This window comes from Chelmon rostratus, chromosome 20 (assembly GCF_017976325.1).
Source record: "Chelmon rostratus isolate fCheRos1 chromosome 20, fCheRos1.pri, whole genome shotgun sequence".
Taxonomy (NCBI): Eukaryota; Metazoa; Chordata; class Actinopteri; order Chaetodontiformes; family Chaetodontidae; genus Chelmon; species Chelmon rostratus.
In genome coordinates this window covers 7,968,792-7,983,126 of record NC_055677.1, presented here as the reverse complement: position 1 = coordinate 7,983,126, position 14,335 = coordinate 7,968,792, and the positions used below count along the sequence as shown (strand labels likewise).

The 14,335-nt window shown below is 42.4% G+C and overlaps 2 protein-coding genes across 2 annotated transcripts; one reads left to right on the top strand and one right to left on the bottom strand.

Annotated features, from left to right (window-relative positions):
• Window positions 1-942: 942 nt before the first annotated feature.
• Window positions 943-3,759, bottom strand: LOC121623722 (transmembrane protein 236-like). Its single transcript, XM_041961137.1, has 4 exons — window positions 3,488-3,759; window positions 3,167-3,239; window positions 2,321-2,444; window positions 943-1,640 (listed from the first exon to the last, which is right to left on the bottom strand). The coding sequence occupies exons 1-4, from the start codon at window positions 3,757-3,759 to the stop codon at window positions 943-945; spliced, it is 1,167 nt and encodes a 388-aa protein (XP_041817071.1).
• Window positions 3,760-5,914: 2,155 nt separating this feature from the next.
• On the top strand, window positions 5,915-14,169 carry hacd1 (3-hydroxyacyl-CoA dehydratase 1). Its single transcript, XM_041961672.1, has 7 exons — window positions 5,915-6,042; window positions 9,161-9,278; window positions 9,358-9,376; window positions 9,483-9,571; window positions 10,048-10,169; window positions 12,576-12,754; window positions 13,009-14,169. The coding sequence occupies exons 1-7, from the start codon at window positions 5,924-5,926 to the stop codon at window positions 13,089-13,091; spliced, it is 729 nt and encodes a 242-aa protein (XP_041817606.1). The 5' UTR covers window positions 5,915-5,923; the 3' UTR covers window positions 13,092-14,169.
• Window positions 14,170-14,335: the final 166 nt, after the last annotated feature.

Here is a 14,335-nt window from a genome sequence, read left to right as displayed (position 1 = left end):
TTGCAAATAATGCTAACAAAGCTGATGCTAATAGACTACTGGGTGTAAACATTGAATAACAACTCATCCCTACGTACGAATTATTTTCATGTGATGAAGCCTCTTTTAATTTAGTGACATATAAATTTCTAGTAAACAATATAACTTGTACGCCTAATCACAAATAAGTTTGTAAGTTTTTCCGAAGTTCTTCGTAACTACTAGCTATTTGATTAATAACTCAGTTACACCATTAAAACTTGATGTCTTATCTATAAAGGATTTTATTTATGTAAAAATTGTTGCTAAGAAAAATCTGCAGCACTGTCCTATCAAAGGGTATCAACTATGTAAACAAATCACTGTAGCATCACAAGCTAACTGCCAAAATAACAGTTTAAGAGGGGAAAATGACATATTTTAAAAAGAGCCAATCCTTGTAAACGAGAAATTACTTGCTTTGTTTAATTTACAGATGCAGCCATACGGAAATATTAGTAGTATTCATGTATTTTAGAAAGAGTGGGCAACATCTGACAATGCTAATCTACGTGACAATCAAGCTTTTTAGCTAGCTATTTAGTCTGGAATTATTGGCGGGTTTTGTAATTTAAGATATATTATGTTGTTTTTGTAATTCGGCCATATTTATTTAGCTTGTAAATGGGTCATGTACTAGCCAGCTAACTTTAGCTATGACAGTTAGCTTGTTCAGTTAGCTAGTTCAGTTTGCTAACAGTGAGTAACAGGTACACCTTTGGCAGTTACTGGGTTTAATATTTGATATTATTTGATAATGTTTGTATTTGATATCATGACATTATAACAAGGCTAAGTTTGAACTTGTGAAGAGCTGGTGCAACTGCCTCCTGAATCCTAGCATCCTACACTTCCTGATTGTGCCAGCCTAAGACTCCTATTATATGTTTTAATGTTTCAATGTCTTTGCTTGAAGTGTTGGTCTCAAAAGAACATCCTCTCTGTGTTGAAGACCCTCAGCTTGGTCATGAAGTTGAAATAGACAAAGGCCAAGCAGATCAACAGGTTCTTCATCAGATACAGCAGGGGTGTGACAAAGCCAAAGAAGGCAATGAGGCCAACACGCACAAAGAAGAAGGGTAAGTCCTGCACAACCACTCCTAGTGAGGACAGCAGGGGGCTGTGGGGCATGACCACCACACGAAGGCAAGACAGGTAGCTGAAGATATAGATGGGGAACACCCAGCCGGAGTAATAGACCAGGGGATGTCCTGCCACCCTCACCATCTCCACTGTGTCCATCCAGAACATAAAGCTGTCCACAAACACATCTGCTCGGGCATCACTGGCACACAGGAACCTCAGTGGACCCGTGTAGGCGTACGGCGGTATGCGGTACGCTGTGGTGCTCGCTGATCGTGAGCTCAATCCAGAGATACTAAATGGTCTCCCAGCATTACCTGGTATCCCTGGGACTGTCCCATTGGTCTCCGGCCGAGCCCCTGCTCCATTCTGGCTCCTGTCATTGAGCTGGCTTGCTCCCGGGGGCATAGGCGTTGGCACAGCTTGCCCGGGCACAGCTGGCACCGGCACAGCTGGAGTGATAGGCGTTACTGGTGTTACCTGCTCCACATGTGTGAGGACAGTGGAGGGGATGTCGGCGTCTCTCTCCATGTCGTTAGCTGGGGAGAGAAAAGGACAGGCAAACAAAATGATATCTGAAATTACACTTGTTTATGTTGCCTATGTGGTCCCCTCAGTTGTTGATGTTCATACGGTTGTTTGTTGGAGAACTGACAAGAATCCCAACGATCAGCATGATTTTATTTTGACTATTGTTTGGCTAAAGTTATGAGAGAAGACATGGTGATTGTTAATTAATACAATATAGATAAAACATGCCACCACTGGATATTGTGATCATAAAAAATGCAACCATTAAACTGCTCTGTAGCTGGAGCCAAAACTTCATGAGACAGCTGACGTTAAAAGTTCTCAAAAGGATTGAGGTTTTCAAAGGAATCCCACATGAACAGCGTTTTACTCACACCACCTCATTGCCTCCCTTTTGAAAAACTGCTGAAATTGTGTCAATTCAGCACTGTGTTACAAGAAATGGCTAAGATATTTCCTGCTCATTTCCTCAGTTGCACCAGTATTTTTCAACTGCAGGCACAGAGCCAAATAAAAAGAAGTTCAAACTGGTTCTCTAAATTGTTCTGGATAAATGATATAAAGAACTGTAGGCTGTTATTTATTGCCTCCTGCAATGTAAAGCTGGGCTGGTATCACTATAGAAGTTGGCAGAGGAAAGTTCAGGATCTATAGCACTCAGTGAGTGTGTTCAGAGAGCTGTGCTCACCCTGGCCGGTCAGTCTGCAGTGGCGTATCCTCTCCACAACGTCAATAGAGATGAGAGAGAAGAGGACTAGCGATACAGGGAGCTCCATGAATGTATCAGCTTTCATATTGTTATTTATCTGAACCTGTGCAAACAGCCAGAAAATCATTAGTTTTGACCAGAACAATTCATGACCTACTTACTCACTTCCAATCAGTATAGAGCCCACCAAAGACCTTTACACCAACCATCTACATTTCTAGACCTCTTCTGGTGCTGGGTTTTAGGGCCACTTGCAGCTCTGATATTTGCCTGAGTCAGGACTTCATGGTTAGCAGGACACAGAACAAAGCCGGTCATCTTGGCAGAATTTATGGCTCTTATGTAGAAGACACCCGATAAGCAAGGGCCAAAAGGTCAGCTTTGGCTCTAGAAAGGGCCACATAAAACAGCAAGTAGGACCTGGGCTGCAGCCAGCGAGGAAGTGAAAATGTGCCTCATGGACAGATGATTTGACAAGGTCAGCTTGGGCAGGAAGGGGAACCAAGCTGCTTATCAGTAGCTCCTTATCCATAAGGCTTGATATTCCTGCCCTGAGAACCAAAAGGCTCCTCACAAATCATCACCTTTATTAACACTCAGAGATATAATTATGGTCCAAAAAGTAAAGCCGTACTGAATATTTTTAAGAATGATTTCAAGCTCCAAGCAGCTTCTTTGGATGATAAACACAATCATTTAAAAACCTGCAGTTACGGATTGACTCTTGTTACAAATATGGCAACAGTAAGGGTCAAAGTTCAGGATCAGAGTACAGATAAACTGATGCAATGAAACAAATGGCAAACAATCCACAGCCTGTTGTACCTCTGAGCTGGCGATGAGAAAGGCAAAGCAGGGTAATGTGGACAGGATCACATATACGAGGGCCACAGGCCTCCTGATACAAACACAAGGAAAGGGAAAGACAAAAAAATAAGGAAGGAAGACAAAGGCAGTTGCAGGACTTGCTAACTCATGGTATTCACAAGCCAAGTGCAGTCCAAACCAGCTACGGGCCTGTTCAGAGTCAAACCAGCCGGTCAGGTCTCAGGTCAGTGCTGCACTGGGGTCTCAGCTGCTGACCATATACAGCTGAGAACAGTGCTGGACCTGCTCTCCAGCACTCTGGCACCAGGACAAACTCACCACTTCTTCCTCCCAATTAGGAACTTCTTCTTCATGAAGACCATATACTTCAGGGGTACCCAGACCAGCAGGGCGGTGGAGGTGACATAGGCAATGGAGGAGGCCACGATCAACCAGTAGGCCGTACTGCCGTCGCCGGGGGGCTGTGCCGAGGTTTTGACCTTTGCTACGATGATGGCGAACCTCTGCATGACGATGAAAAGTGGCACGCACAGGCCTGCAAACTGCAGCACCTCGCACAGGGCGAACTTCAGCGTCCTCCCCGAGCCCATGCTGTGGTAGCTCAAAAAAAGAAAAAGAAGGGAGGGAGACGGGGGCTGTTGTCGCAGTGAGGCGACCCCTGTCCCTCTGAGGGCTGTCAGGCCTCGGACCAGTGCATTGTCTGCCTCCACTAGCATTTTCCACACACCACAGCTCTGGCTCTCTGCTCGCCCAACTGCTTACACTGCACTAGGCATTGTGTGCTTCGGTGTGACGGTGATGTGACTGGCCCTTTACTCTCTTTATATACAGGATACAAACAAAGTTTGTCTAACTCTGCACCCTGAAGGATGTGTGTGTACTGCAGGCATCTGAGTGGGATAATTTAGTCAATGCTTTTGAAACTAAAATCCCATTTTATCAATCAGCCACATATAGTTGGTGACCCATATTATTCTGAGCTCCTGAACTACATGCAGCTTTGCATTTGTTATACCCTGTGTTGAACCTGAGCATCCTCCATAGCCAGCAAACATAAGTGGATTTGATATCACCCACAGTAAAAGCAGCATTCAAGTGTAAGTGGCTGTGAACCAAAGACCAGAGAAAACCTAAAGCCGATTGTGGCTCCTCTCATGTTTATATATCGCCATCTAGTGGCGATACATGTGATAACAGTAAAATGTCTGGAGCTGCACATTGATGCAACAAATACTGCTTCATAGTATCATGTTTAGCAATTTATGTTCACATAAATGTATTCAGATTCGACAATAATAATAATAGTAATACCAATGACTTGGGGCTTTTTTCCTCAAAAACCAGGCTACAGGCCCTCAAAAGCATTAATTAATATCACTGGTCTCTTAGGTCCAAATACCATCCATGTACAGTATCTTTCACGCCATTACCTTGTGTGTTTTGCAGTTTCAAGTTAGTCATGAACATTTGCTGCTGACTTGTTTAGATAAACCTGAAACAACAGACACTATGCTGCTGCTGGCACCTGAACACCTGATTGAGTATCTGGATCAGGATTGGGTAGTCTGCACTTTGGTCAGTGCTGTCTTAAGTTTATGCACATTTCTTCTGGACGCCATTAGAAGAGCTAATTTTAGATTCTGCACTGATGCATTTTCTCAGGCTGTGCCTCCATGACAGCCAGACCAGTACAGATTAATACCTGTAGATATGCTAAGTACAATAACAATAGTAATACCACAGGCCTCTTCTCCTTCAGTTCATTATAATGACTCCTTGACAAAACAAAGTTCAGGCTCAAGGCTTCAAGCTGTGCAGAGTCAGACTGTTTTCACAGACAGTTTTCCTTCTAAGAGGAAAAATCAGCTGCAGTTCAAAATAAATAAACTAGATAATGTTTAGACTGCCTTAGTGCCTGTTTCCAATGTTTGAGCAGATGATGACAACTTAAGTTATTTGCATGTTTTGCCCCCACAATTTACACAGTAGCTTGTACTTAAGTACACCTTTGACATACTTTTACTTTATTTGAGTATTTTCATTTCCTGTTACTTTATACTAATGGTGGAAGAAGTTTTCAGATCCTTTAATGAAGTAAATACCAAATTGTACAAATACTTTGTTAAACTCTTATGTAAGTATAATCAGGAAGATTTGCCTAAATATTTAAAGTAAAAGTACTCAATGCACTCTTATAGTATTGTTTATAATATCATTAGATAACTATTGGTTATGCATTAATGTAACAAAAGGATTTTACTGTCTTAGTTTTAGACTACAACTAATGATTATTTTAAGTATGGATTAATCTGCTGACTATTTTCTCCAGTTATCGAGTGATTGTTCTCCTAAAACAAATTTTGAAATGAGTGAGAAATGCAGACACTATTACCCAAAGTGGAAACTGAATAAAATAGTAAATGTAGTGGAGTAGAAGTAGAAAGCAGCAGCAAATGGAAATACTAATTAAGTACATCAAATTTGTACTCAAGTACAGTACTTGAGTAAATGTACTTAGTTACATTCCACCACTGCAGCACTGGTGCTCGTGGTGAAGTTTTCCGTCAGAGGGCTCAGAGGCTGTATAATAACCGCGTGCGGCCCACCGGCAGGCCACGCACTTGTTGCAGCACTAGTCCCGCGAGAGAGGGGAGCCGTGGGCGGATAGATGGATGGATGACCCTGCTGCTCCCCTCCCCACCAGCCCCCAGCTGTCAGCTCCCTGCCTGACTTCCCCACCCTGCCCCCGGTACCATGGCGTCCAGCGAGGAGGACGGCACGGTTGAGGAGAAGGAAAACAACAACAAGAAGAGAACGAAAAGCGCCCTCGCGACCGCATGGCTCACTTTCTACAACATCGCCATGACCGCCGGGTACGTGCGTAATTCCGCCCACGTCGCCTATTAATAAGAAAAGCCTTTAAGTTAGCCGCTCCCTAAAAAACTGGAAGCGTGTTGCTGTTTATAGGACTGTGTGTCTGTGTCAAGCCGAAAGTGTGTGTTCAGCTGGCTGAAACCCCAGTGGCTCGCCGGGGCTGGAGAAAACACGAGCGAAAGAGTTGGAGCGTAAAAAGAAAAGAAAAAAAAGATGAGAATATGTATGTAAGCGTCGGAAAACGAATGAATGGCGTTTGGTGAAAGTGACGCTGGCGCTGCAGCCGTGTCCAAATAGGGCTGACTGCGTGGTGTCAGCGTCGAGGCCCACAGCGCGTCGCACAGTTGGAGTGATAAGTATAGCCGGAGCGCGCTGACACTGGAGCTCAGCTCCGGGACACTGAAATGCTCAATGGGCACATTTTTCAACAACAACATAACATTTGTGAATTGCAAACAGAGCGTACCGTTTATCAGGCGATTTTAACATCGTTTATGTGCGATAAACTGACGGTTCAAACAGGTTGGAGTCAATAGTTGTCTGCTCGTGTCACTTCAGCTGTGTAACAATATAACAGAGCTGTGGGATCAGTGGCAGAAGAAGCTTTTACTGAAGTCAAAGTAGCAATACTGCAATGTAGAAATACTCCTTTACAAGTAGGCTAAAATTCAAAATGTTCCTCAAATCAAAGTCCAAAAGTATTAGCATCAAAATATACTTAAAGTACAAAATATTAATTATGCAGAATGGCTCATTTCAGGATAATGTATCTTATATTACTGGACTCTAATTATTGTGGTTTTAATATGTGCAATACTATAATGTTGCTGCTGGTAAAGGTGAAGCTTATATTTTGCTATATACACTGCTGGGTATCTTGTTAATTTCACCAAAATATCAATGAAGTTTTGTCTTTATCCAAAATAATACATCTTTTTTTTTTTTTACTTGATTTTATTTTGTATTATTAATGTGAATGTGCAAAGTAGCTGAAGTTGTCAAATAAATGCAGTGGGGTCAGAAGTACAGTATTTGTGGAGTAGACGTATAAAGTAGCAGAAAATGGAAGTACTCAATTATAGCACAAGTAAAATGTACTAAAAATGTACTTAAGTATAGTACTTGAGAAAATGTACTTATTCAGTTGTATTTTAGTGGTTCCCAGCCTAAAGTCCCTCATAAAGTAAATCTGAGGGCAGGAAAAAGAGGAAAAAACTAAGTTCTGCTGCACAAATTTCTATCAGTGTTTAGGACTTTTCTTTCAGTAAAAACGTTGGATAATTTGATCTCTTTGGGATTTTAACAGTTATTGAATTGAATCCCTCTGAAAACAACTCGGAGACGTCTGAGGCATGAACATGGGGCCAGCCCAGACCAGCCGCAGGTTTAATCTTGAAAAAATGCATTTTATAACCCGGTCAGCTGTCAGATAAATGCAGTGGAGGAGAAAGTACAGATTTCCCTCTGAAATGTAGCAGAGAAGGAGCACAGAGTTTAAGTCAAAGTAGCTCTAAGTGAAGTAGTTCGTCACTCTCCACCACTGGTTACAGCTAATCTGGACACTCTATGAAACATTACGACACTAATGACTGTATGATCACTGAAACTCACTCTTACACGCATTGATCACTACTTTTCCAGTCATACGAACTGTCTGTCATTAATTAGCACTGTGCAGTATTTATTGTTTATCCACCAGCATTATTTTTTGTGACACAGATTTTGTTGTTAAAGTTTATATAAGAGCAACGTTTGTCTGTTTCTTATGATGACTCTGGCTGAAGACGGCAGTTTTAGTCTGACCTCCCATTACTGTCACACGCACTTTAATGTAATGATGGCAATGAGTGAACTGACTGTCATATAACAAATATGAAACAGAATACAATACAGTGTTTGGAAGAAGTGTTGCCTCATAGTCGCCCAAATTTAAAATATTCAATTAGAGCTGATACAATTAGCCGATTAATTGATTTATTTTTTTTAAAGCAAACACTTCTAAAAGCAAATAATAGTCAGTATAATCAGAATTTGCAGCTCTATATCCAACCCAGCCACTGATCCTGTGTACAGATCTGTAAGATCTGTCAGACAGTCTGTTATGAAGCAGTTCAGTGTCAGTTTGTTTAAAGGAGCTTTCAATGTTACACCTGGATTATATTAAGGTCATATATCAAGAGTTAAGGAGCAGTTTAGTCGTCTTTACTCACAACTTTTCAAGTCTAAGTGAAGGAATATACAGATGTTTGCACTGGTTTACATTCACAATTGGCTATTGTTTTACTCCAGGCTGCATAATAAGAGACACGGTCGTTGTTGTCATAAAACAAATGGAAGCTACGATCCTCAGCTAATCATCTTTCTGTCTTATTCTGCATTAACGTTTTCAGTTTTCCCTCAATAATCTCCTGACTATTTCTTATTGATAGCAAATATGGACGTTGTTGTACATGAATTATGGTCTTAATAAGATAACTCTTAATTAATCTAACCTCCGTATTAAGGCATTGATAAGTGCTTTATAATGAAGAGCCAAACTTGAAACACTTCACATTTTGATTTGTGCAAATTGGATGCAAAGTTTAAATACACTAATACGTTGTACGGCTTCTGTAAAAATAAATATAATTTGTGCAAAAATCACTTTGAAGCAGACATGATGAAGAAGAATTAAACTGCAGGGACTGATGGAGCTGCTTTTCCATCATCCCTGTCCGTCATCACCAGTAAATATTTGTTGTAGCGTAAAGCATGTTGTTGATTTACAGCACGAGGAAGCGCAGGAGCAGCCAGATATTCTGTCCTCAGTTGGTGCTTCTCCGGTTCTTTAGTTTCCTAAATGAAGCAATAGTAAACATATGTGTGGGATCTGATTTAGATTTTTTTTGTATTGATATATTGGCCATGTACAGTAGAGAGTGCAGAGAGAAGTGCATGGGACACATGCAGTGGGAGGTCATAAGAGCTCAATAATGATGATTTTCACTGGCCAGATTCTCTTGTATCAGCACTGGGAGACAGGAGGCATTGGACCGTCCGCCCCGTACGTCCTGACAGTCTTACTGTTCTCGCTGACTGGTGCCGTTATGTAATATTGCCGTATTTTTCCTTCTACAGGTGGCTGGTTTTGGCCATGGCGATGATACGCTTCTACATCCAGAAAGGCACACACAAGGGTCTGTACAGAAGTATAGCAAGGACGCTCAAGTTTTTCCAAACCTTTGCATTAGTTGAGGTAAGAATTTGACTTGAACAGTGTTTGTTTTGTGATTATTTGTACTTAGATTCTGATCTGTATGTGTCTTGCCTCACAGGTGGGACACTGTGCCATCGGTATGTGATGAGTTTTGCTTATGGCTCATGTTTAAATGTAAAGAAATACACGCCAGCACCCGTGCAGCCGCAGACTGTTGTTTTCTCTTCTCCTGCTCCGCTGCAGGGATCGTGAGGACTTCTGTGATTGTGACCGGGGTTCAGGTGTGTTCACGGATTTTCATGGTTTGGTTCATCACCAACAGCATCAGACAGGTGACTATGACCGCACGACACCCTGCTGCTGCGGCAGGTTATTAGTTAGTCCCACAAGCAAGTCTTTATTGATGCCCCCTCAACTTTTTCAATGTTCTTTTGTTTGCTTTTGTGCACAGTGTTGTTTGTCATTTGTCATGTATTCGCTTATGTCTAGTGCATAAAATAAAATGAAAAAGTTTAGTTAAAAGTAAATGTAGTCGCACAAGCAAATGAAAAACAGCATAATTTTACTGTTATTTTCTTTACTGTCTGTTACCTCCACATAGAGACTGAACATATTAATTAGTTTTTCTTGAGATAAATTTAATCAAATTAGGCATCTGCTACATGAAAGTGCTAGAACCCCTGTGCCATCTCATAGGTTTGTTTGTTTTGTATTTACCATCGTTGCTCCCACACACCAGTGCTCGCCGCCTGCGAGAGCAGCACCGTAAATCTGTACATTTGCCATTTTTTCTGACTCCTGAATGAAGATCCAGAGTGAAGAAAGCGTTATCCTATTCCTGGTTGTGTGGACGATGACAGAGATTACCAGATATTCCTACTACACATTCAACCTGCTCCACCACCTGCCGTACTTCATCAAATGGGCCAGGTGGAGACACGGCCGGGATGAGCTTGAAGTGTCATTACCGTGTCGGACACATTTTGTCTGAGCATGTGGCGATTTCACCTCTGGCATGCTTCCCTCCCCGGGCCTAGACGGGCTTTACGTCAGGAAGTAGTGCAGCCGTTTGTGTATTAAGTATCGCCTGGCTCACACACAGTGGAGAAGCATGTGTGTGTTTATTGATTAGCACCTCATTAGCCATTCTGTGTAAATGCTGGGAGAACTAACCGCTCACATTGTGCTCTGACAGTACTGATAATGCAGAAGTTACAGAACACAGGCTGACATTTCAGGCTGTTTTATCAAGGATTTAATCATTTAAAAAACAGATTTGAAAGTAGAAGGAAGTGTGGTTTATAATGGCGTACATTCTTCCTGACATAAAGTTTGGAACTTGAAAACAAAAACTGCTGTTTTAAATGCAAAGACAGAAAAGCGTAAAACTGCATCGATGATGAGTGACTCGTGATGACGACTGCCTCAGTTCTCAGCTGCACAGTGACATAAGCCTACTGTATGAAGAGCAGCTGTGACGTGGCAGTCTGGCCTTGTGCGTCTCTCTGCTACAGTAGCTCAGTTGAAATTGGAGTCGTCTGGAGGGCCGTCAGCTGTACACATTGATAGCTGTCCAACACACAGGCTTGGCATCTTACAGCCCAGAGATCTCCCCTCAGAATACTGAAGTTTGCATATTACATCCACTCATTTACAAGGTGAGACATTATTCTGTCTCCAGGTCACCGCAAACAGAGGTTCACCAGCAAAACATTCATTTTTCTGCTGCTTCCGTGTGTCACGTGATCGTCAGGTTAGAATTACGTTTCGTGCCTGTCGCTCTTTTGTGTCGGCTGTTGATTCTCGTGCGTTAAAAGCCGCCCTCCTCCCTGCCCCCCACGCTTCACGTCTTTCTTTAAGCACGGAGGAGACGCCAGGCCCCCGGGAGAGGGGCTCATGTTCAGCTGCTCCTGTTTTTAAGACCATCTGTTTTGGTCATGGAATGTTCGGCCAACATTTCTCTCACATCCGCTGAGACGCTCCCCTGAGCCTTTGCTGTGGTCTTGACTGAATGCGGGGTCTCTGTGCGCCTGAATCACGGCGTGTATCATGCTCGAGAGGCCATGTGTTGTCACAAAGCGAGGCAGGCGAGCTCACGCTCATGTGAAGTGACAGGCAGTTGTAGCAGAGAGCCAAGAAGATGATGAAGAATTTCACAAACAGCAGCTTTTTCTGAGATTTAGATTATTTTATGACAAATTAGGAACCATATTTTGATAGTCTGTTATCCCAGCTTGTTGAAACCCTAACTTTCACCCAAGTTGAGAGACTGTCTGTGTTTGCATTTAAGTCTCTGTCTGCAGGTGATCAAACATGTCACTTTAATAATCAACCATTTAGGGCAGTGGTGCACAAATTTCAGCCATAAGCAGATTCTGCATTTTTGCAAACGACAATCTCTCCCAAATCAAATGCTTTTTCACCACGGATCCAAGGTTTAGTCACCACCCATCGTCAGCACTGGAGATCTCTCTTGATTGGCTGGTTTGCTCCAGTAGGGTTTAGAAGCAGATTTCTGGCACAACTACACCCACTTCCAAAGCAGGGTGAAGGCAAAAAGTCTGACAAGGTCAAAACTCCAGCAGCGCTTTTTACTGCACTTATTTAGTATGAAGAACAGCTTTATGGTGGAACCAACACGTTTCCAACAAGCTACATTAAATGTAAAAAAGTTTTTTTTCAAAAAAGGTAATATTGTAAAAGTAGACGCTAAGGAGTTGGTCCCATTTTTGTGACCTCGATGTCCTTTTATCTCAACCTCCTCTGTCGGAACAACGTGGATATTTCCAGTATCCACGACTGAAGGCTGGCGCCTGAGCGGCATTCCTGACCAATTCCTGATCAGCCGCTGTTTGGCAGCCAACTGTTAAAGTCAAAGTTTTCCAACAACACTCAAACAAAACTGCTGCATACCAGTACACTGACAGCACAATTCACTGTGAGTCAGGAAAGTCGCAGCTCATTCAGGTATTTATGGATTGCTTCATGCAGTTTGTTGTAAATGAGCTAAAAAATAAAAACTTGTACTATCAAAAGCACTTGCTTATTACGAATATTTAAAATAATTATATCCTTTATGTTACATCTGCTTACATCTGAGTGTGTGACTGTTGGCTGCTCAGGCTCACTGTATGTGAGCGACCTTGAAATTGAAGCTAATTGTGAGCAGGTTCGAGGAGGCATGCAATGATTGTGGTTGCAGTGTGGACTGTGTGTGTTTGGACATCCCAGCATGCGTGTGCTCTAACATGCTTAAACTGCAGGAGTGTTTGTTGCAGGTGTGCGACCGTGTTGATCTGTGAGCCACACAGCTGATTGTTAAAACTCATCTTTCAGATACAACCTCTTCATCGTCTTGTACCCCCTGGGAGTCGTCGGAGAACTGATGACCATTTATGCTGCTCTGCCGTTCGTGCGCAGGTCTGGGATGTACTCCATGAGGCTCCCCAACATGTATAACGTGTCCTTCGACTACTACTACTGCCTCATCATCGTCATGTTGTCCTACATCCCACGTAAGGAGCTTTCTTAGTCCTACGCTGCACTTTATGATAAAACATGGCCAACGGTCAGACTATGATGCTAAGATGCTTCTTAGTATCCAGATCAGTTATTTTCATAATTTTATGTTTGTTTTTGCTGGAGAGAGACAGGAAGCATGTTCTCACTGAAGCCTCTGGAGCTATTTGGAGACCTTTCCTATCACATTCAGAACACCAGTTGGAAAAGTGACAACTCAGCGATCCTGCGTCTTCGTCTTTTTTTCCAGTGTTTCCTCAGCTCTACTTCCACATGCTGCGGCAGAGGAGAAGGGTGCTTCACGGCGAGGTCATAGTGGAGAAGGACGACTAGACGAGCCGCCACCTCAGTTCGCCATCGTTTGAGCCAGCCCCGCCTCCGCCTCACCCACCCACTCCATCATCCCCAACGTCCTCATCTTTAGCACCATCGGCCGTAACATTCTTCATTGCACGGGACCGGAAGAGCCGCACAGATGACGAGAAAGGAGTTCATCAGTACTGAGCAGTAACAACCGATCCCAAGCATTTCTGTACAGGATTAATTCCTATCTGAGTGGTCATATTGGAAACATGTTTACAGTCCCAGTGTTGCTGGAGCTCGAGACAGAAGCCTGACGTTGATCTTGAATCCTTTATTCACCCGCCAGCCTTATTGCACCTTGTTGCACTGAAAAGCCACAGCACTGCACCCACCTGTCTGAAGGAGGAAAAGGCAAATGAGAGGCTTTCATGGAAATGTGAAATGAAACATGGGAGGAAGATTGTAAGTTGTGTCTCCTGAAGTCGGCCCCACTTCATCGCCCAACCTACCAAATTGGCAGTTTTATTATCTTTTATTCCAGCACAGTGATTTCACAGACAGAGCATGGCTGTAACAAAACAAGGTTTCAAAAGCGAGAATATTCAGTTCTATCATACCTCAACAATAAATCTGCATTTAGACAATATGCTGCTTCTTTTGTGTATGTTTGTTGTATGTGTAAATGATGCAATGTGAAAAGAGCGGTTCATAAGAAGCATATTTCTTAAAGATAACGTGTTCACATACCGAGCAAGCACAGCTCAAACTTAACATTTTGCCTGCTTCTGCATTCTTTTCTGTGGCTTTGATGTTTACTGTGTCAAATTCATTTACAGGAGTGCATCTTAAACAAATTTGAGTCTTCAAAGAGTAGCAGCTTTTCTATAGACCGCTGAGGCTTGCACTCACAGTCTTCAGTCGCTGTGTTGTTTGTTTTTTAACATAAAGAATCTCATGTGCGTGTTGATAGACAGGTAGTTAGATTCCCTCCCACAAAAGGTGCTATTGTGAGATCATTTCAATCTTCTGTGCAGCTGAAGGAGTAACTGTGATTGGATTTGACCTAAAGTAGGAAACCAGGATGTGAAATGATTGAGAGGAAATGTCAATGAACTGCGTAGCCCATGGTTATCTAAGAAAATCAACAGTTTTGCCTATAATCTGGGTAAGAGAGGAGAAAAACAATAAAAGTCAATGTCAAATCACTGGAAAAGTTATTTTTCAAGAACAAAACAATAGAAATGTGAAAATACCTTTTTGTGCAAAGTCAATAA